Source organism: Anguilla anguilla, chromosome 1, assembly GCF_013347855.1.
Source record: "Anguilla anguilla isolate fAngAng1 chromosome 1, fAngAng1.pri, whole genome shotgun sequence".
Classification (NCBI taxonomy): Eukaryota; Metazoa; Chordata; class Actinopteri; order Anguilliformes; family Anguillidae; genus Anguilla; species Anguilla anguilla.
The window spans coordinates 38233439-38257022 of record NC_049201.1 but is presented as its reverse complement, the minus strand read 5'-3'; the positions used below and the strand labels follow the sequence as shown (position 1 = coordinate 38257022).

At 42.6% G+C, this 23584-nt stretch overlaps 1 protein-coding gene across 5 annotated transcripts in view; it reads left to right on the top strand.

The window, feature by feature from the left end:
- The window catches only part of prkd1 (protein kinase D1), a 350415-nt gene that overhangs the window by 191288 nt on the left and 135543 nt on the right, over nt 1–23584 (top strand). For 4 of the 5 annotated variants that reach the window (XM_035429543.1, XM_035429570.1, XM_035429561.1 and 1 more), the window contains 2 exons: nt 3138–3269; nt 4044–4204. In XM_035429543.1, coding sequence (XP_035285434.1) covers nt 3138–3269; nt 4044–4204 — 293 coding nt within the window. Of the gene's footprint in view, nt 1–323; nt 452–3137; nt 3270–4043; nt 4205–23584 lie in introns of those variants that run through there. The other variant, XM_035429553.1, reaches the window with a different exon arrangement.

The window sequence follows — 23584 nt, the reverse complement described above, 5'->3', positions numbered from 1 at the left end:
TCACTATGGACCGCTTCCTGAGAGCACTGCCATTCAAGCCGAAGAAACTGGCCAGGCAACACTCTCCCCAGAGCCCCGAAGAGATAGTTCACCTTATGGAGACCACCTGACATCCCTATCAGGTCCAAAGAGGTCAGAGAGCTTTTGGACCAGAATTCTGATGTGTCCTCTACCCTTCCAGGATGCACTAACATAGTAGAACATCACATCACGACTGACTGGGCAGTGGTGAACATGCAGCATGCAAGGCGAGTGGCAGTGGCGGAGGAGATTGAGAGGATGAATGTGATGGGAGTCATTGAGGATGCCTGCAGCCCCTGGTCAAGTCAAATCGTCCTCTTTCCCCAACACGATGGCTCTTTTTGATTCTCCAATTACAGATACCTGAATGTGATATCAGACGTTGATGCATGCCCAATGCCCCAAGTGGACACCCTCCTCAGCCGACTGGGTGAGTCCTGTTTCATAAGCACACTATCTAATCAAGGCCTACTGCTTGGTCCCCCTTGTCCACTCAGACAAAGAGAAGACAGCCATCACCAACCCAGTAGGGCAGTACCAGTACTGGGTCCTTCCATTCAAACTCCATGGGGCACCTGCACCTCACACATGTCCAGGTAATGCTGGGGGCTTTCCAACAGGCGGGCCTGACAGCAAACCAAACCAAATGCTACATAGCACAGAACAAGGCACATTACTTGGGATATGCCATCAGCTGGGGACTGCTGAAGCCCCAAAGCAAGGAGGTGGAAGCGGTGAACTTAGCCACACACTAAGACCCAGGTACGTGCCTTTCTGGGGCTGGCCGGATATTACAAGCACTTCATTCTTAATTTCTCCTCCGGAAACGCTGCCATGGGGAGTCAAACAGGAGGAAGCCTTTCGACCACTGAAATCCATTCTGTGCTTCAACTGCCCATTCCTGGTGCAGACCAATGCATCGGAAACAGTGCTGGGCGCAGTGCTGTCACAGGTAGTTGCCGATGAAGAACACCACATTCTCTTCTTGAGCTGAAAGCTACATCCAAGCGAGTCATGGTATGCTGCTGTTGAGCAAGACATTGTGGCCATAAAATGGGCCTTGACCTCACTCCAGTATAACTTGCATGGCCACAGATTTACCCGAGTGACAGATCACGTGTCCCTGCAGTGGATGGCCCGGAGAAGAACAGCAACACATGGGTGACTCGGTGGTTCCTGTCCCTCCCAGCCTTTACCTTTGATGTGGTACATTGTCCAGGGGCATTCCACAGTAATGCCAATGCTCTTTCCAGACCGCATGCTCTCTGGATGGCCACTGCCAATCCCGGTGGCGGGCTGCTAATGGGGTCTTCTGTCTCACTGCAGGGCCAGGGATAGCAGCGGGGTTGAGTCTAGCAATGTGCAGCAGATTGCCTCACATGCACCAGAACCAGTTACCCCCACCTGCATTTCATCAGGGGTAATTGGTGAATGATTTAAAATGAGAGCCCTCTTTAAATGGGGGAGATCTTGTCTCCACACTAACTGTGTTCATTTGCTGCAGACTCCAAGTGATGTGGGCAGTACAACAAAACCTGGGCAATCCTCGCACGTATGGAGGGATTCCCCAGTATTTTTATGTTTTGTTTCTGTTCTCTTAGAGAAAAACGTGTTGCTCAGGCTGTTATTTATCAACTGATAAAGTGCATGTTTGAACTGAATAAACAACCCAGTTGGGTTTTTGTGCACCTTGTTCTCCTGTGCCTGTATCTCTGTGCCATTCCACCTGGCCGTGACTTCCTGAATGGTGCCACTATATATAGACATACATACATAGTATATACTGTATGTATACATGTGTGTCTGTTGTTGATCTGTAATTCAGCATTTATTGTTCTCTATAAATGGTCTCTGGGCCTTCCCTTCAAACTTGTTCCCTCCATAGTCCATGATCTCCATAGCTTTCACAGCCATATCATTATCCATATGCACTTGTGTTTCAAGTGTTTCAAGAGTGCAAGTTCATATCTGCCCCATCTGTTTCCCCAAAGCCATGTAAGAATGTAAGGCCCACAGAGCTAACTCCAGTATACAGCATTTGGTGGCGCCTTCACGGTAATTTACAGATCCGTCTATTCAGTTTAGCTCTTGGTGTGCACTAATGGACCTGCTCCTGTCAGGACTGAAGCCATCTGGGCTGCAAAGCTGTTCAAGCATAAAGTGCAGGGGAGAGACGGAATCGCTATACACTGACAGACTAGCATTCAGTCAACACTCATCCGTAACTTTGACTCACTAATAAGTACAATAATTTTTTAAAATCCATAACCACTGACGAGTTGATTTTGGTGACTGTGGATCTTGCAATACTACTTGTGAAGATGAAAACACTGTCAGTTGTGAATAAAATGACAAACATTTATTGAATCCAGTACAGTGTGAGTTTCCTCTGTTCCATGGTACTGTTAGAGAAGCTAGATTATGATCTTCGTCTGACCTCTTTCAAGAAGAGCGGCAGTGTAGCACAGTGGGTAAGGAACTGGGCTTGTAACCGAAAGTTCATAGGTTCAATTCCCGGGTAGGACACTGCCATTTTACCCTTGAGCAAGGTACTTACTTGCTTCAGTATGCATCCGGGGGAGGGGTTGTGGTAGCTTTCATTATGGAAACCCTTTGTTGACCGGAGGGTGGGGAGATGGCTATCGGAACATCGCAACAGATCACAAATTGGGGGTTGGTGACACAAATTCACTACACATTACAGTAGATTTTTTCAATCCGTTATTCAGACTGGACATTTCATTGTCCAGTCCGGACCCCAAACCAGACCTGTACAAATTATTTGAAAACCACACATTTCTGTCCAAAACCAGTCTACTGGCAGTCCTACTTTGTAGACAGTAGGTTTATTCTTCCACTGGGTTTTATTCTTGCAGTTTAATTCAGATTGCTTTTTGTAGGTCTGTCTTCTTGAGTTGTTTCTTGATAAGGAGACATTAACAAGAGCTCAAACTAATGCTCAGATCATCTAGGTTGCTGCTCAGGAATATAAAGACATTAAAGTCTGCTTTTGTTTTGTTAAGCCATGAGGAACAGCCTGTGAAATAATAGGCAGTGATTTCACATTTCAGAAGAAAAATTGCGTTTAACTGCAGTGTTATGAATTTGTTTTACAGCCTCTGCCACAGTGGAGGACTTTCAGATCCGTCCCCATGCACTGTTTGTGCATTCATACCGTGCCCCAGCCTTCTGTGACCACTGTGGGGAGATGCTGTGGGGCCTGGTGAGGCAAGGTCTTAAATGTGAAGGTAGTGTGATTTTAACACCAGTCACAGAACTTTACTTTGGACAACATTCTACATCACTACAAACAGTACTCCTGTCCCTCCATTAATTTCAGTTTACCACTCCAAACCATTGGTACCACTCCATATTTGACACTCTTCTTAATACTATTATGGTAAATAGCAATATTATTATAATCACTCTTCTGGAGTCACCATTCCACCAACAACATCACTCTTCTCATGTCATTTCAGACAGCTATTACTAACACCACTCTGTTACTAACCAGACTTTGCAAATATGCAGACAAATGCAACACTGATACCTCACTACAGTGGACATCACACAGATACTACACCACTTTAAACACCATGAGGCTACAGCAATGGCTACACCACTTACTGTATATCTAAAATTGTGTATAACTCAGGAATGTATTGACTTACTACTTTTAATGCACTGTAAAAATACTTGCATCGAATAACTTGGTACGATCGTATTAATTTAATCTGAAAAATGACTGCTGTAATTTTAACTGTGAATAAGCAATGCTGTGGCATCTGAACTGGATATGTCTGTGGGTCAGTGATTTGAAATGAGCAAATCCTAGAACACCTGCAGCAGTTCAAGGGGAGGTCTCCTGATGGATGCGTCAACAGACTGACTAGTTAGTCTGTGTTTGTAGACCCTTATTGATTCTGATTCTGGATTCTGTTCCAATGTCTTGTGTAAGCATCATGTTCAACTCAATTAACACATTCGCTGAGATATTAATCATCTGTGTTTTCCATTTGAAGGCTGTGGCCTAAACTACCACAAGCGCTGTGCCTTCAAAATACCAAACAACTGCAGTGGCATCCGCAAGAGAAGGCTGTCCAACGTCTCCATGACTGGACTGACCACCACGCGCTCTGTGTCCACCGAGCCTTCACCTAGCACCTCAGATGAAACCTTACTGGTAAGTGCACTGCTGTCACTGCAGCGAACTCTAAACCAGTAAATACCAATAACCAGCTCAGTATATCCACTCCACCCCAAGCTCACTGTAAACACTCAACACCAATAACCACCTCAATCTAAATATACTCAGTTCCAGTAACCAGCTCACTCTAAATCCACTCAACCCCAGCAACCAGCTCACAATAAATGCACTCAACACCAGTGAACACCTCACTCAAAATCCACTCACACTTGTAACCAACTCACTGTAAATCGCTGGCTCTCAACCTTAATCCTGGAGGACCACTGTGTATGCTCACTTTGTTCTAACCAAAATTGCAGAATTTTAACAAGCTGTTAATTCTTCTTAATTAGAAGTGCTTCATGCTACACTCGGAGCGACGCTTTATTAGTCCTGCTAACTCGCAGTTTAGGTAGTAAGTGTATAATTCGTCCAGGTGCGTAGAACTGCCGAAATCCGTCCTGCTAGAGTGGATAAGTATCTGCGTTCATTTACTAATTACGTTAGATTTTAAACTTTTCCCTGTGTGGAAACTGGTCTTTGTTTTTAGGTTGTGTTAGGTTTCTTTGTTTTTAGGTTGTTGGGCTTCACTTTGATTCTTAGAATTGATAGATTGCGATTATTGCACTATTACAGACTGTGAACCTCTGTAATCAGCGTGTTATTCGACTCAGCTTTTCAGTTGCTAATTAGGTACACTCGGAGCGACGCTTGCGTCGCTCCCTCCTAGTTTATGAGCCAGTTCCCCATTCCAGTCTGTGCTCTCCCCCTCAGAAGGCGCTTCCAGCGACGTGGCCCCCCTCGACAACGGAACCCCTCTAACCTCTGCTACCCCCCGCTGACCCCCTGTGAGAACTTCACGGTCACAGGGGGGCTATGGAACTGCCAGTCTGCTACGCGCAAGGCAGACTTCATCTCCGCCTATGCCTCCCTCCTATCCCTGCAGTTCCTTGCCCTCACAGAGACCTGGATCACACCAGACAACTCTGCCACTCCTGCTGCCCTCTCATCCTCCTACTCCTTCTCCCACACCCCCCGGCGATCTGGCCGTGGTGGTGGTACTGGTCTACTGATCTCCCCCACCTGGAAATTCTCTGTTCTCCCCCTTCCTGACCTGTCTATATCCACTTTTGAATTCCATCCTGTCTCTATCACCTACCCTGCTAACCTTTATATTATTGTTATTTATCGTCCCCCGGGGCTCCTGGGAAGCTTCCTGGATGAGCTAGACACCCTGCTCAGCTCCTTCCCTGAGGACGGCACCCCGCTGATCCTCCTTGGAGATTTTAACATCCACTTAGAAGCCTCCCAGTCTGCTGCCTTCCTACCACTACTTCACTCCTTTGACCTCTCCCTACAACACTCTCCTCCAACCCACAAGGCAGGCAACCTCCTAGACCTGATCTTCCTGAGGACCTGCTCCAGCTCCAATCTTACGGTTACCCCCCTGCATACGTCTGACCATCATTTCATCTCCTTCTCCCTCCCCCTCTCTCCACACCGTCCCTCTCCCCCTCCCATCCCCACTGTCACTGTCCGCCGTAACCTCCGCTCCCTATCACCCTCTTCTCTTGCTCCCAGAGTGACTGCTTCCCTCCCCCCTCTTCAATCATTTTCCAAGCTCCCCACTAACTCTGCATCCTCCACCCTAACGCCATCTCTCTCCTCAGCACTCGACTCCCTATGCCCCTTCGTCCCTAGGCCAGCACGTTCATCCCCTCCCAGTCCATGGATGTCTGACATCCTACGCACCTCCAGGGCCACCCTCCGCGCTGCTGAGAGGAAGTGGGCCAAATCCAGGGACCCATCTGACCTCTCAGCCTATCAGTCTCTCCTGACAGAGTTCTCTTCTGCTGTCACTGCCGCTAAGGCAAAATTCTACCAAACCAAAATTCATAACTCCATTTCTAACCATCGTCAACTTTTCTCTATTTTCTCTTCTCTCCTCAGCGTGCCACCTCCTCCACCCCAGTCTTCCTTCACTGCAGATGACTTTGCAGCATTCTTTGACGAAAAGATTGCAGACATCCGCAGCTCCTTTGCCCCCTCTGCGTCCTCCGCCCCCTGTTTCTCCACATTTTCTCTCCTCTCAGACACTGAAGTCTCCCAGCTTCTGCTCACTCACCGCCCTACCACCTGCGCCCTCGACCCTATCCCCTCATCTCTCCTTCAAGCAATCACACCAGACATCCTCCCTTTTGTCGCCTCCCTCGTGAACTCCTCCCTATCTTCTGGATGTTTCCCCTCATCCTTCAAGAAGGCCCACATCACCCCGCTGCCGAAGAAACCCACACTAGATCCTTCAGTCATTCATAACTACCGCCCGGTATCTCTCCTCCCTTTCCTATCCAAAACACTTGAACGTGCTGCATCTAACCAGCTCTCTGCTTTCTTCTATGAGAACAACCTGCTTGATCCCCACCAGTCTGGCTTCAGGCCTGGCCACTCGACCGAGACTGCACTCCTCTCGGTCAGTGAGTCACTCCATGCCGCACGAGCAGCCTCCCTCTCCTCTGTCCTTATTCTTCTAGACCTCTCCGCTGCATTTGACACTGTGGACCACTCTACCCTCCTGTCCTCCCTGGCAGCAACAGGGATCCGCGGCACAGTCCTTGACTGGATTGAGTCTTACCTCTCTGACCGTTCCTTCCAGGTTGCCTGGGCGGGTAAGGTATCACCACCCCGTCCCCTCACCACCGGAGTTCCCCAGGGCTCAGTCCTTGGTCCCCTTCTCTTCTCCATGTACACCAGATCCCTTAGCCCTGTAATATCTGCCCATGGCTTGTCCTATCACTCCTATGCCGACGACACGCAACTCTTTCTCTCCTTCTCCCCATCGGACACACAGGTCCCTGCCCGCATCTCCGCTTGCCTGAGGGACATTCAGAGCTGGATGGACCATCACCACCTGAAGCTCAACCCGGGAAAGACGGAGCTAATCTTTATTCCTGCTCTATCCTCTCCCCTCCTCGACTTTTCCATTTCCTTAGGGGACACCGTAGTGACATCATCACCCTGCGCCAAGAATCTCGGAGTGATGATGGACAACAGGCTGTTCCTCTTGAACAACATTGCAGCAGTAACCCGGGCATGCAGATTTTTCCTATACAACATCCGCAGAATCCGCCCCTTTCTCACCACCTACTCAACCCAGCTCCTGGTCCAAGCAATGGTTCTATCCCACCTGGACTACTGCAACTCTCTTCTGGCTGGACTACCGGCATCTGCCACCAGACCCCTGCAGCTCATTCAGAATGCTGCAGCTCGTCTGGTCTTCAACCTCCCCAGACACTCCCACGTAACTCCCCTGCTCACTACCCTCCACTGGCTGCCTGTTATAGCTCGCATCAAATTTAAAACATTGGTCCTAGCATACCAGGCAGTCAAGGGATCAGCCCCAGCATACCTCCACAAGATATTCAAACCCTACATGCCAGCCAGATCCCTCCGTTCTGCTACCTCAGGACCCCTAGCACCTCCCCCTCTTCGCACTTGCACTTCCAGAACACGTCTCCTGTCTGTTCTGGCCCCACGATGGTGGAATGACCTCCCTGTGGAGGTCAGAACAGCTGAGACTGTGACCCATTTCAAACGACGACTGAAGACCCACCTCTTCAGGCTGCACCTCTCCCCATCCCTCCCTTCCCCCCTGTAAATGACTAAACTTAGGGTTGTAACTAGGCAGCTGTTTCATAGGTGACTTAGGCGCATCAACTGTCTTAACGATTACTTGTATTTTTATTTATTTTATTTTTATTTTTCCATAGATTGCGTTGTTGCCGTTCTCGTTGTTAGTGTTAATCAGTTTAACCATCAGGGTCCAAGTTGAACTATGCGGTTGTTCCCTGTACTTGGACCGGTACTTCTCTCTAGGGGTTTCGTCATACTTGTTCCTGGTTATGGTTATACACTTTGTTGTACGTCGCTCTGGATAAGAGTGTCTGCCAAATGCCTGTAATGTAATGTAATGTAGAGGGCTTATTTACCCTCTTAAGCCACCTTATGTTAGAAGTAGCTATGCAAGCTACAAAAAATGTAAGTTTGCAATAAAACTACGTACTTTAATGCCATCATTTGCTCATGCTTTTAAAGATGGTAGCCCAGTAATCTCAAGCTCGAATATAGATCAAATGTAGAATGTCAAAAGGGGTGGAAATCTAGGTCGACATTTTTTGGCATAAAGGACTAAGTTAGCTCAATTCAACCCTAATTCAGCACACATTTTACTTCCATATAGCCTGGCTATATCCAAGCCGACTACAAAACTTTCAATTTGTAACCAAATGTAGCTGGTTAACTGAATGTCTAGATGGTATAACATAATACAGTGTATACGTTTGGTGTAAGGCTGGCTAGATTTGGTAGAAATTTTGGTATGCTAGGACATATGCAGGCTGTATCAGGGTAAAACATGAGCGAATTAGTGGTAAATAGAGCTAAACTGGTCTGTTTATGTGAAAACATCTGTTAACCTAGATTTCCATCCACTACATCCCTTCAGACATTTAGATAACATCTGTGTTCTTGTGCTCACTGGGAGACAAACTCATCCGTAGTCATGAAACGGTAATATGTGGAGCATGTGAAATGACAGAGAATGACCTTCAGGAATAGAGAGTTCAGAGTTCAAATTGCAGAGTTCCCACAAGGATTATACAGTTGCAAAAGCAATAGTTTTTAAGTAATAGGCAATTATTAGTTCACAAATAAACTTGCGGGTCTGTGTACATTTGGGATAATTAGATTTTTGTTTTTATTCCAGAAACAAAAAACAAACGCACGTTCCTCATTTCGTTTCTAATACAAAACAAAATAATTAATATATGGTGCGTTTATTCAATTTCTAAAGTTTCCCACCAGGAGCTGATTCAGATTTCAAACAGTAATGCTTTACACGGTCATTCGGCATTGAGCTGATGTTTATACAAACAAATGTTTATACGCACGGATATGATCCTAAAGTCAATATACTTGATCTTATGTGGGAATCTATGCACAAATTGAGATTTATAAAAGCTTGAAACTGCCGTGTAAATATTATTATGCATAGCCTATGTAATGCCACTGCACTGCAGGCTCAATATTCATATTTTTTCATACGTGAGATTATGGAGATGTATAGGCTATTAGGCTTGACTGTGCACATGTCAGATTTACCTTTGTAAAAAGTACTATGAGATGCATTATTGTGGGCCATTAAACTGGCTATTGCAGCCATAAACGTACATTTGGGGGGAGACAGAGTGTCACCCCCAGTATATTCATATACTGTATACTGGCCCCCAGACTCGCTATTATACTTGTCAGACTTGACGTTGGACTACACGAGAATAGTTATTTTGTTGAGAGTTTTACTAAGAGGTTACTAAGAGACTGGAAGAAATAATCAGTACTCAGAAAGTCTTATCAGATATTGAAATAGAGGATAATGAAGTATTGCATGAATTACTTGAACTAAAGATAAACAAGACAGCAGGCCCTGATGGCATAAACCCAAGAGTACTCACATAATTAGCTGAGATAATTTTTAAACCACTGGCAGGAATTTTTTGACAGTCCTTAGAAACTGGAGAAATACCTGAGGACTGAAAGTGAGGTAATATAATACCAATATATAAGAAAGGGGACCGTACTGATCCAGGAAACTACAGGCCTGTCAGGTTAAGTTGCATCATCATCATGTAAAATACTGGAATCTATAATTAGAGACAAGTTGTAAGTATTTCATGAAAATAGCAACACCCTAAGGGATAGCCAGCATGGTTTTCATAAGGGAAGGTCATGTCTGACAACCCTTCTGGTATTCTTTGAAGAAACTACCAAGTGTTTTTATTTTAGCAAAGTGTATGAAATTATATACTTAGATTTCCAATGGGCACTTGATAAGGTACCACATGAGAGACTTGTTAGTAAAATGAAACAGTAGGAATTAGAGTATGTATTTCAGAGTGGATTTGGAACTGACTACAGGGTAGAACACAAAGAGTAGTAGTAGGAGGGATATTATCTGAACAGAAAGCTGTTGGAAATGGAGTCCCACTAGGATCGGTGCTGGGACCACTGCTCTTCCTCATTTATATCAATGACCTCAACAGGGACATAGAAAGTACATTAGTCAAATTTGCACATGATACAACACTGGGAGGCTCAGCTAATAGTTTGGAAGCTACGAAAGTAATCCAAGAGGATTTAAATAAAATCCAGAAGTGGGCGGAAACCTGCCAAATGAAATATAGCCAAATGTAAAGTTCTGCATATGGGAAATAAAAACATTAGGCAGGATTACTTTATGGGAGGCACAAAATTGGAATGTGCTCAGTTTTAAAAGACTTGGGAGTAATGGTTGATCAAAGCCTTTCTGGGTCTAGGCACTGTGCTGTAGCAGTAAAAAAGGTCAACAGGATGCTGGGATATATAGCCAAAAGTATTGAGCATAAATCCAAGGAAGTTTTACTTATCTTATGCAATACATTTGTTAGACCACATTTATAATTATTGTGTGCAGTTCTGGGGACTATACTACAAGAAAGATATAGAGGCTCTGAAAAAGTTCAAAGAAGAGCAACAAAATTGATTCCTGGTATGAAAGAGAAAAGCTATGATGAAAGACTTAAGATGCTTAACCTCTTTAAGCTTAGTAAAAGGAGGCTCAGGGGTGATTTGATTGAGGCTTTTAAATTCATAAAGGGGGTCAACAAACTGAACTACAAGAGATTCTTCAGGTTGAGTTCTGTTAGTAGAATGAGGGGGACATAAATGGAAATTAACAAAAGGGAAAATTCCATTAAGAAGAATTTTTTCATGCAGAGAGTAGTCAATGTGTAGAATAGCCTGCCAGGTCATGTAGTAGAGGTAGAAACTCTGGGGATTTTCAAGACTAGGCTTGATACAGTATTAGATACTATTTAGTCTGTAGGTAATCAGAGCACTAATTTAGTTAGGAAAATGGTGAGCATTGTTGGGCTGAACGGCCTGTTCTCATCATTATATTATATTACATTATGTTGTTGTTATATTATGTTATGACTGCGTAGCCTACAATTTCATGGTACATGTAGGCCACAACTTTCAAAGGTTTTTCAAAGCGGTTTAGCTGCGTGTGATATCTGTAGGCTAATTCTAGGCTAAGACATTTTTATGTGAAGATTTATTTGCTAAAAACGGCATTGCAGGTGTAAGAGGGAAGTCTAACTGGGACCCAGAAAAGGCTGGCATTTGAATGAACCTGCAGGCTGAGTCTCATCCTGGACTTCAAAGAACCCAGAGCCGTGTGCTAAAACAATAAGTTACTCGGACTTCCTCGGGATGAGCAGGCCATTGGGCCTCTGGAATGTTGCCATCTGGACACAACTAAGATAAGGGGAACTGGTCTCTTTGTCTATGGTTGTGGGGGGTCATTAAGATCATCAGGCCTCTGGCAAAATGGTGGGGCAACTGCGCCTGACAGAACCACAGTGCCCTTATGTGGTCCCCTCTGTCATTACACTTTTTATTTTCTTTTCTGGAGCTGGACTTTAAACCATCTGTTTATCCTATTTACAAACCCCGGAAAACCGTACAAACCATGCACATGTTTTCATTGTATTATTGTATTATGCCTTATGTAATAATAACATGGATTGCATGTAAAATGGTTAAACAAAAGGGTATTTTCATGACAACTGCACCATAATATTACATCCACTTGACATGTTTGGTATGGACGTATTCAGGAAAAATCAAGCAATTGAATGAAATATGTTTCATACCAAATAGAATTTGAAAAAACAGTTTTAGAAACTCAGGGAAAAACTACCACAATGGAATGTCCTCTCTGGTAATCATCTCCTTTTCCCAATTTCCCCACTAATTGTTTTAACAACCGCCTCCAAATGGTGGGGGCCGAAATTCCAGATTTTATTATTCGGCCAGGTTAATTTATGGCAATGCCGCCTAGACCAAACGCGGGATTTGGCTTAAAAGGAAGGGAGACAAAACAATCGAGGAAGATCGCAAACGACTTTCCACATTGCACATACTCTGTGCTCTGTGTGTAGATGGACAGGAAGATCGTAATCGACTTCCCACGTTGCACATACTCTGTGCTCTGTGTGTAGATAGACAAGGAAGATCGTAATCGACTTCCCACACTGCGCAGACTCTGTGATTTCGTGTGTAGCTAAACAGGCTGGGTAAGAACTTTTTACTCTGTATTTATGTTTTTAAACCTTATAATTGATTGTGAATTTGAAGCTAATTATCTACCTGCCTGTTAAATAAATTCTTCTTATTTTTAACTTGCGTGGTCTTCATGACTCTAATCCATTTTATCTTCTTTTCAGCCGAAATTCTGATTAAATACTCAGGGGGACAATTACGACTAGGACCTACTGATCAGGGGTCTAGTACAGCGAACGTCTTTAGGTCTTCAAGTTAGATAGGCGACCACGATCTGCCCGCTAACGGGATTGGTGGTATTGGTTCTGGTGTTTTGGCTTAAGAGGACCCATGGGCGTTATACGCCGGTTCTTGTCAAATTCGCCTTAAGGAGCCCGATAGATACACACTGTCCTGGGCTCATAACTATCTATGCACAAAGGAAGGCATGTATTATGGTGGTCAGCCTCCTACCCTCTGGATTCTTCACCGAACTGAGATTTAACAATAGTGCTAAACCCGGGAGCATATATTGAGGAATGATGGCACAAGATAGAGTCGAGTGTAACCACTCCCAAGTTCCACGTATAGTTAAACCCAAATTTTAAATTATAATTTAATATGGAGTCAGATTATCACGAGGGTAAAACCTAGTAACTGTTACGCTTACTTGCTGTGGTCATGGATATATTTGATGTGTTGTTCCGCGCATTTGTGAATATTCTGATGCTCCCATTGGAATATTGACAGTCCGACGACCGATCAGATATATCTCTGATGACAGCACAGCCTCGTTTGCGAACAGAGAGTAACCAGAATGCTACTGGTCCGTTTCAGGCCATTCTTAAGCGGGATATGAAGCAGCGCCTTCATATCTGACCCGCGGCGACGGAACCAGTGCATTCTTAAGTATAATTGAGGAAAAATAACTAACATCTCCGGTTTTGAATCACACCAGCCAAGGGAAAACACGCGGTGCCTTCCCCTCCAGCTACAAACCCTCATTGGTCTAGCTGTGAGGTGTTTACACAGGATATGCTATTTGTTTCTGAGAATAATAGGACCGTATAATAACAGGATAGAATGTATATATTTCTATCATTATCAGGGTTCGTCTTTGCCAAGTGAATCAGTGAAGCAATAGGTATGGTTTAAATCAAGTGTATTGACAAGCCTACTCCACATTAATCCTTTGCGGCTTCTGTGTCTGCCATGGATGGCATTCTGGCAAATGCCAATAACAGCCTGTTTTGATTAATCTGCCAAGAACAAAATCCAAGTTTGGCTTTGAGCTTATTTCATTTAAAAACAGCAATTTGAAGACTAAATAGATTTTTTCCAATGCACCTTGCCTAAGCCCTGACTATGGTAGCTGTCTGCTATGATGGATTTTGCTAACTGCCCCACCATCACAGCACCATGACATATATTAAAAGGTTAAAGAAACATTTTATTTATGCCAGTCTTTTGGTAAGATTTTGGTCTAACCATCAATGGCCATTGTGTCATGCATCCCATACAATTCTTACTCTCACACTAATTAGATCTCATCTAAGCCAATGGTAATTAAGTGTTATTTTGCAAATGAAGCCAATTTGGGCTGTTTTTGTGAATTTCTGCTATCATGCCAGATACAATTTACATCAAAAGTACAAGCAGTCCTATGTTACACTCATATAACCTAGTCGGTATAATTGTAACAGTAACTGAAAAGCCCTGTAATGCGTGCATGGGTATTTTTTATACTCATGTTAATCAAGGAAACACATTTAACGTGAGACCAGCCACACCCTCAGATTATGAAGCATAGGGCTTTATTTATGAAAAAAAGACAAACATTGACGCCGAAGAAGCTTCGTAACTTACAAAGTGAGTTGTGGTAATGTCCAAATCAATTAGGAAAGTTGATTTTGTTTGTTTCTTAACACCCAGGTAGGCTTTTTCAAAGCATATGGTCTACTATATGGGCCTAGACAGTATCTAACACTGTATCAAGCCTAGTCTGGAAAATCCCCAGAGTTTCTTCCTCTACAACATGACCTGGCAGGCTGTTCCACACATTGACTACACTGTGTAAAAAAATTCTTCCTAATGTCTGTATGGAATCTACCTTTTGTTAATTTCCATTTATGTCCCCTTGTTCTACTAACAGAACTCAATCTGAAGAATCTCTCGTAGTTCATTTTGTTGACCCACTTTCATACCTGCCAACCTTAGGAAAATATTTTGAGTACCACAATAGTCAGTGCAACGCTTAGTTCACATGCTTTCGCACCACTTCACTTTGCACGCACACACAAGCCTTTCTTCATAATTCTAGTTTTGACTGTCGAAGTGATCAGGCAAAATTGTATAATTTGACCTGATTCTAAAATATCACTTGCACTGCACTGGGCTATATTATGATACACTTGCAAGTCAAAAGTTTGAGTACGCCTGCTTAAAACAATTTTTTCATGATTAATATTTCATTATATGATGTGTGCTTATACAAACTGATAACCATCAGTTAAGTGAATTGCATTCAATTATTTAATAAAAATTGAAAAAATGTATTTTGTATATTGTAACATATGTTTTCATTTTCAAGTATTTACAGAAACTTATGTTGTAATGTAAAAAAAAAACTTATGTTGCGATGTAAAACACTGTCAATTATTAATAAAACCAAGTTTCTGTTCATGATTTCCATTTTTATTTAATAATTTAATAATTGAATCAGCTTATATAGGCACACATCATATAGACCTAATGAAAAAAAAGTATTCAATTGAAAAATTATCTAGGAATGTAGGTCTTTGTAACTAGAGGTTTAGCTAAATTATTACCTGAAGCTCCTTGGTGGCTAATGTCAAAATCATAATTGCACAATGTGTAAAACGGACGTTTTGAGGGGCGGAGGCATGGCCATTGCTCCTGATATTTTGCGAGGAACTTCTGGGGGTCATGGACTCGCTTCTTTTTAGTAGGTCTGCTGCTCTCTCTCTCTCCTTGTTAGTATCCTCGTCATCTGACGTCATGATTATTTTCTAACTGCAAGGCTAGTTGGGTGACTGGCTGCAATAATAAGAATTATTTGCTACGTTAGCAGTCTATAGTCAAACACCTTTGCAATGGTCACTGTGCTCCAACAGAGCGTGCGCGATTCAAAGTTTGAACACGATATACCCCTTGAAATGCATCATCTCGTAAAGTTACCGAACATGTTTTAACGTTTTATATGTTAACATTACGGTCACATTTTTGTTCTTGTTGATTATTACTCCCCACTTCCCATTTTACCTCAGCAATGCAGCGTTACGCCTCGGTGGATAATAAAGTACCGCTGCGTATCAGTGGATGTTGAGTGGGTCGGGGAGGGGTTACAGAACCACAAGCACAAGGTCGTAGCATCTGGTTCAATCCGAGGGATGTAATTTAAATATTGAATAAATGTACGGTATTGTTTTGTATTATTTGATTGTTTTCCGTAATTAAATTACAATAATATATATATATATATATATTTTTTTTTTTTTGCACTTTATCAATTTAAAAGCCTCAATCAAATCACCCCTGAGTCTCCTTTTACTAAGCTTAAAGAGGTTAAGCATCTTAAGTCTTTCCTCATAGCTTATACCTCCAAAAATACAGAACGGACATATTTAATACTTTACTCATTGTGTTTCTTCAATGCCTCTTGTGCAAATAGCACATAAAACCGAGAAAGTGTGAAAATCACCATGGTACTCCTCTAAAGGCCTGTAGTTTCCTGGATCAGTACGGTCCCCTTTCTTATATATTTTTATTATTTTACCATGCTTCCAGTCTTCAGGTATTTCTCCAGTTTTTAAACCACCTGCCAGCGGTTTAAAAATGATCTCAGCTAACTCTTTGAGTACTCTTGAGTACATGCCATCAGGACCTGCTGCCTTGTTTGTCTTTAGTTCAAGTAATTCATGCAGTACTTCCTTATCCTCTATTTCAATATCTGATAAGACTTTCTGAGTACTGAATATGCCTTCCAGTCTATTAGTAACCTTTTCTCTAGTAAAACTCTCAACAAAATAACTATTTAAGGCATCAGCAATATCTTTATTCTTAGAAGGCAATGCTCCTTCTTCATTTCCGATCCACCTGATATCCTCTTTAGCCGCGTTTCCACCGCAGGAACTTTACCCCAGAACTAGGAACCTTTTGAGGAACTCAGTGCGTTTCCACCGCAGGGACCAGGGTCTAAATTATTTTACCCCAAAAAAAGTCCCTGCTCGGGGGGTAGTACTTTCCAAAAGTACCGAAACTTTTGGGGTTGGGCGCAAGCGCTGAATATTTCTGATTGGTTGACTACTTGCAGTATTTTATTTCAACCACCATTTTTAAAAGTCTGCAGCCGCAAACCGATTTATTTTCATAATAATAACTTGAATTCAAACTTGTATGTTATGCGGCGCAGTAGCCTACTTTTGGTTATAGCTAGCCAACGTCTTGGAACAGATGACAAATTAAAAGATTGAGGATTATAACATGTGTGCTCTTCTGTTCTTTTCTTGCTTTAGTATTCGTTTTATAAAATGTTAAGCATTCGTGCTGGGACAGCATATTACATACCAAAACATTCAAACGGTTTAATTCGGTTGCTGAATATTTTCTTCTGGATTTTCTTTAATACAGTTACGTGAGGTATGCGGTAGTTCTGCGTAATTTACATTGGTGATACAGTAAAAGCAAATTGGAAATTACCTTCCGCACTTTTTGTCAGGGTGAAATAACAGGTTAATTCTAGTAATCGTCCCTTTTGCTTTTTCAGACTGCCATAATTTTACTCTGCGATTCTTCAATTCCACAAAAAGACCAGGAAGACTATGGACTAATTTATGGTGCATGGTTCACATCTGGTGGGCACACTTCGCTGGTCCGTTAGCAGTAACTTTGAAGGAAAGCAAACGGTGGCTATACCACTGCAATATTAATTTAAATTGTCACGCAAGTCCGTGTTTTCATTCTATTTATTCTTGTCATTTTGCAATTAGCCTATATGGAATTGACGATGAGAGTCAAAGTAATAAATTCAACAGCAAATTGTTTACAACTGATATATAAAACAGTTACAGTCTGACTATTGGCCTGTTATATCCTATTTGTTGCATAACAACGGTCCAAGTCGAACTACCAACGAGAGTTTTGCTTGACAAAGGTAAAATATGCCCAAACGGCCACGGAAGAATATTTCAATTTCAGGTGATTAAGTCGATAAAAATCAATAAATAAATAAACTTTTTACATCTTGTAGTACATTATGTTTTCGGGTTGTCTGTCTGTTCATCCATCCCGATTCTCGTTAACGCGATATCTCAGGAACGCCTAGAGGGAATTTCTTCAAATTTGGCACAAACGTACATTTGGACTCAAGGATGAACTGATTAGCTTTTGGTGGTCAAATGTCAAGGTCACTGCGACTGCACAAAACACATTTTTGCCTTGAGGGAATACAAAAAACGTTTTTGCCTTGAGGGAATTTCTTCACATTTGGCATACACGTCCACTTGGACTCAAGGATGAACTGATTAGATTTTGGTGGTCAAAGGTCAAGGTCACTGTGAGCTCACAAAACATGTTTTTGGCCATAACTCAAGAATGCACACGCTAATTATGACAAAGTTTCACACAAATGTCTAATAGGATAAAATGATGAAGTGATGACATTTTATGTCTAAACTGGCTACTGGTTGGCGGAGACATACAACTGCAAGGCGGTATTTCTAGTTTAACCTTACAGTAGCATGCATATTACAATATTCAGCCCTATTACTCTGTGCTGTTATTTTTATATATCTTATCCAGTTTTTTTTCTCAAACTCTCCCATATGGCTTTGTTCATCCACTGGGGGGAGCGCTTCTTCAACGTACTTTTCCTTACCATTGGAATAAATTTACTTTGCACCTCAAGGATAGCCCTTTTGAACCTACCCCACTTTTCATTCACAGTCTTGCAGTTAAGGAGTTTCACCCAGTCAATATTACTTAAATTTTCTTGCATCTTCTTGCAATTAGCTCATCTAAAATTCTGGCCATAGAGGAGGCCTTGTTAATTTTCCATAATACATCAAATCTAACTGCAGAATGATCGCTAGTCCCAAGTGGCTCAATTACCTCTATGCTACAAATTCTGTCCGGATCATTACATAGCACCAGATCCAGAATTGATTTCCCTCGGCTGACTGACATACTGTGAAAATGTGAAAAATTCTTCCTCACTTTTTCCTTGTCCTGTCATCATTTCCCAATTAATAGCAGGGCAATTGAAGTCACCCATAATAATAGTCTCACAATCCTGACAAGCTTGTTTTATTTTTCCAAAGAGCATTGAGTTCACACTACGGTCTGAAGCTGGCGGTCTGTAACACACTCCTACCATAAGGCCCTTTTCATGTTCCCCTATGAGCTTTATCCAAATATCCTCACTAGACACAAGCTGGTAAATCTATGGAATTTTCTGCACATTAAAATGTTCTTTTACATAGAGAGCTACACCCCCACCTCTCTTACTGGATCTATCCTTCCTAATGAGTTTGTACCCTTCTATATTATATTCATCCCCATCCTCATCACCAAGCCATGTCTCTGTAATCCCAAGTCTAATCCCAATGTCATAACATTTTTAGCAGCCTCAAATTCCAAAAATTATTTTTTATACTTCTAGCATTTAAGCACAGGCATTTCAGATTATTACTTCTACACAAACTCTCCTGTTCCCTCACCCCCCGCCATCCCAAGCCACACTCACTACAACTTTGCTTTAACAAGACTTCATTAGTGTTCACACTATTATAGGAAGCCCTGACAGCTTCCATCCTGGCAGTCTGCAGTTCCCTACCCTCTTCACTTTATGACCTCCCTGCCCCCCAAGTCCCTAGTTGAAATAATCCTGTGCAACCTTAAGCATACGCTGGCCCAGTGTAGCAGTACCCCTCCGGCTCAGGTGTAGCCCGTTGCGCTTGTACAGGTCACCCCTGTCCCAGAAGAATAAACCTGTGCCCAATAAACATGTACCCCTCTTTCCTACACTAGGTTTGTAGCCACATGTTAAACCTCCAAATAAAATGTTGCTTTTCTCTACTTGCACGTGGTATTCCAGAAAAAAACTACCGTGGAGGTTCTGCTCCTAATCTTTTCTGCTAACTCCACAAATTTGTCCAGCAGAACCTCAAACCTACCCTTGCCTATGTCATTGGTTCCTATGTGAACTATGACCACTGGATCCCTCCCCACTCTGGCCAAGAGCTTGTCCACATGCTCCAGGAGATCTCCTACCTGGGCACCAGGCAGGCAACATACCGCACGAGACTCCTTTTCATGCAAACAGACTATGCTGTCTACCCCAGTGGCGTCGCTAGGGGTGGGCTTCCGGGGCTGAAGCCCCGGATGTTTTTCGTCGAGCCCTGGACCTTTTGACACCAAAAAAAAAATTTTAATAAAATTTTGATACCCCAAAAAAAGAGATACAGCACCAAATATCATTCCATTTAATGGAGCCCTAAAGTAAACAAATCACCCCCTTCAAATTGAGCAGTAAGTAACCTAACCGTCTAGTAGGCGCAGTAGGTTGCAATCAGCAATTTGATGGCTAGTACTGGTACAGTAAAGTTCAGTCACAGAGTTCTGAGTGACAGATTGACAGTTCCGCTTGTATGACAAACGTAAGCAGAGTACGCACTACGCAGTTTTGCAGACGAGTCCGAATATTTCTTGTTCAGTAACGTTAGTATCAGCGAACTGTCTGAAACAATGGATATCCGTGGGTTTTTAAAGAAAATATTGAGGCAGTTTGTTGAGGAGGAGATTCAGGAGAATAATGATGAGATTGGGAATGTAACTAACGTTACAGCGGCTGTTGACAGCCAGTCAGCAGCATAGCCAGAGAGTGCAGAGCAGCTAGCTTCAGGTTTGTGTAGGACAGCACAGGGTTGATGATACTATACATGCAGCTAATTGTGATTAACTAAAATTTGGCTATTAGCGAGCTAAAATCAGATTTAGAAGTGTAACGCCAGCAAAATAATGATTTGTGATGCCAGCTCAGTAACGTTAGTACGGCTATGTATTCTTTTGAGCTTGCCTGCCCAGTGCCTTGCCAGTTTACATGCTAGTATGAAAGATTTTTTTAAAATCCATTACATATCATCACTCACAGCTGCATAGGATAAGCAGCTAGGTAGTTAGCTAGCTATTTATGGTTAGTATTTTGTTGAGGCTAAGCCCCTGATGTCTTTGAATCCTAGAAACGCCCCTGGTCTACCCCCCTAATAATTTAATCCCCCACTATCACTAATTCCCTTTTCTGAATGGATGTGACCAGCTGGGTGCCCAGTGGCTACTCAGTCCTCCCACTCTCAGGGTCAAGAGCCAGATCCATTTCCTGCAAGGGATGGACACCACAAACTCTGGAGATGTCGCCCCTGTGTGGTGTGCACTTTTCTGCGGCTGCGCCCCACTGTCACCCATCTATCTCTTCCTGCCTGCTCTGGCTTCTCCCCCCTTCCCAGCTGTGGTGTGCACACCAAATCCTTATGGGACATACTACTCAGTTCCTGCAACTCTGATAATTGCGAACTGTGGAGTCCAGCAAGCTGGTCCTCAAGATCAAGAATCTTGCTCTCAAGATGCTCAACCAGTTGGCAACAGTGGCAAACAAACTCACCCTGGAAATCGCTTTCCAGAAGCGCGATCATCCTGTAACCCTCACACAGCTTTGGCTACATTTTTAGCCCCTAACTATCACCCTATCTCTCGGAACTTATAGAGTAAGTTACTTCCGAAATGGAAGCACTAAGACCACACTTTGAAAAACATGCAGGTGGCTCTGGACAACAAGCAGCAGAAACCGGAGAGGAAAAATAAAAAATAAAAAAAATAAATCAGGCGCTTTTATCTAAAGTTAAGTGCTGACTAAGTAACAAGAAAATGAACTACCCAGAGTGGAATCACTCCAGTTAATAAACTAACTTAGCTAGCTTTATACTAGGTAGCAATGACTGAAGGAACATTTGTATTAGGCAGTATTTTAATTATATCTCAGAAAAAAATTCAGCCAAAGATTTAGCTGGAATAAATTTATAATAAACTACAGCTAATGTTAGTACGTAAAAATGCCAAGACAGAGACACCAAGCCCTCAACTTAAAAGTGCGCAGGTGGCTCCGGACAACTAGCAGCAGAAATCAAAGAATAAAAAAGTGGAAAAGCCCCCCCTGTCCCCTAACAGCAACAAACATTTTCACATTAGGAGTAAAACCGTCTTACCTTACTTGTACTATGGGGGGTTTGTTTCAACAAAAAGCCCAAAATAATATCAAATACACACCCGAAAGCACAAAACAATCCCGTAACAAACTTTTTCCAACACTCCTCACTCTTTCTACCACAAACAGGAAGTGCATGTCAGACACAAGCAATCGAGCAGTAGAGCAGCAATGTCCTGAGGATGGCAGTATTATTTGATTGCATCAAACGATGCACAGGGGGTAATTTTCTTTCATGAGATTTAATGTAAATTAGAGGGGTTGCATTCCAATCTGATGTATTATGTCCTCTATGGATAACGAGCCATTTAATAATAATAGCTACAAGTTGATTTGTAGCCTGCCAACAGCATTTAAACTTAATTAGGCTATGCTTATCGGGAAATCTAATTTGCATGCAAAAAATAATGTTGTGTCCATAGAGATAAACTTTTTTGGCCGACTTTTACAACAATTTTTTTTCTTCAGGGCTTCTGTAATCGACAGAGTTCAACATGGTAAATTTTCCACTTTAGCAGGGGAGACACACTGCTGGGCCACCTAGTCTCACGTAGTCAAACGTCAAGTCTGGCAGGTATACTAGCTACATTACATTTACATTACATTACATTACATTACAGGCATTTGGCAGACGCTCTTATCCAGAGCGACGTACAACAAAGTGTATAACCATAACCAGGAACAAGTATGACGAAACCCCTAGAGAGAAGTACCGGTCCAAGTGCAGGGAACAACCGCATAGTTCAACTTGGACCCTGAAGGTTAAACTGATTAACACTAACACAACGAGAACGGCAACAACGCAATCTATGGAAAAAATACAAGCAGTAGTTAAGACAGTTAATGCACCTAAGTCACCATTAGTCCAGCTAGTCTTGGGGCCAGTGAAAATACTGGGGGTGGTGCTCTGTCTCCCCCAAACTTGCATTTATGGCTGCAATAGCCTGTATAAAGGCCCACAATATTGCATATCACAGTGCTTACAGTATCACAAAAGTAAATCTGACACATGTATGGTCAAGCCGTATTCTCATGTCTGAAAAGAATATGTTGAGCCTGCAGTGCAGCAGAATTGCATAGGCCAGCGTTTCCCAACCGGTGTGCCGCAGCACTCTGGTGTGCCGTCAGGCGAGGTCAGGTGTGTCGTGTGAAAAATCCTTTAAAAAAAAAAAAAAGAACATTTAAGCCTACTGTGGCACGTCACATCAACGTCAATACGTTGCTTGTGGCTATTTTCTGTTGAGAGTGGTGTGCCATGAGATTCTGTAAATTTGGAAAGTGTGCCGCGGAAGGGAAAAGGTTTGGAAACGCTGGCATAGGCCATGCATAAGAACGTTTACACATCAGTTTCAAGTTTTTATTAATCTCCATTTGTGCATAGATTCTCACGTAAGATCATGTCTATTGAATTTAGGATCATATCCGTGCATACATTTTAGAAATTAGGCCACAGTTGTTGTTCAGGCGCTTTATGAATTTTTCTTGTGTTCTCTGATTTGTTCATTTGTCTTGCCCTTCAGGACCGCTGTAGTTATGTCAAAGATGGTTCAGTGGGCCTATGCAAGATAGCTGAGTCCATTGGTTTGTGTCCGTGAGAACTTCACAGTTATGCTACAGGAAGCAATTTAGTATTCTGGGATTTGAATGAGAATCAATGGGATTCTCTCCAACCTTGTCATAAATGTACTATTTTGCTCACAATCTAGTCATAATTTTCAGAAATACTATGTTTTTCCACCAATCACTGAGTAGCCTATCATGAACCGTGCTGATTACTGCTTTCTGGTCAGGCAAAAACTAATTTCACACTTGAAAACTGCTCCAGGTCCATCAAAATGGACATGGAGCATCTGTGATGATGTAATTGGCAGGAAAAAGCAGTGCAAAAAATGCAAAATTCCCTATGTTTGGAGTTTTATTGTGCGGATATGTTGTTTGTCAATTCTGTGTGCTGACATGAGGTC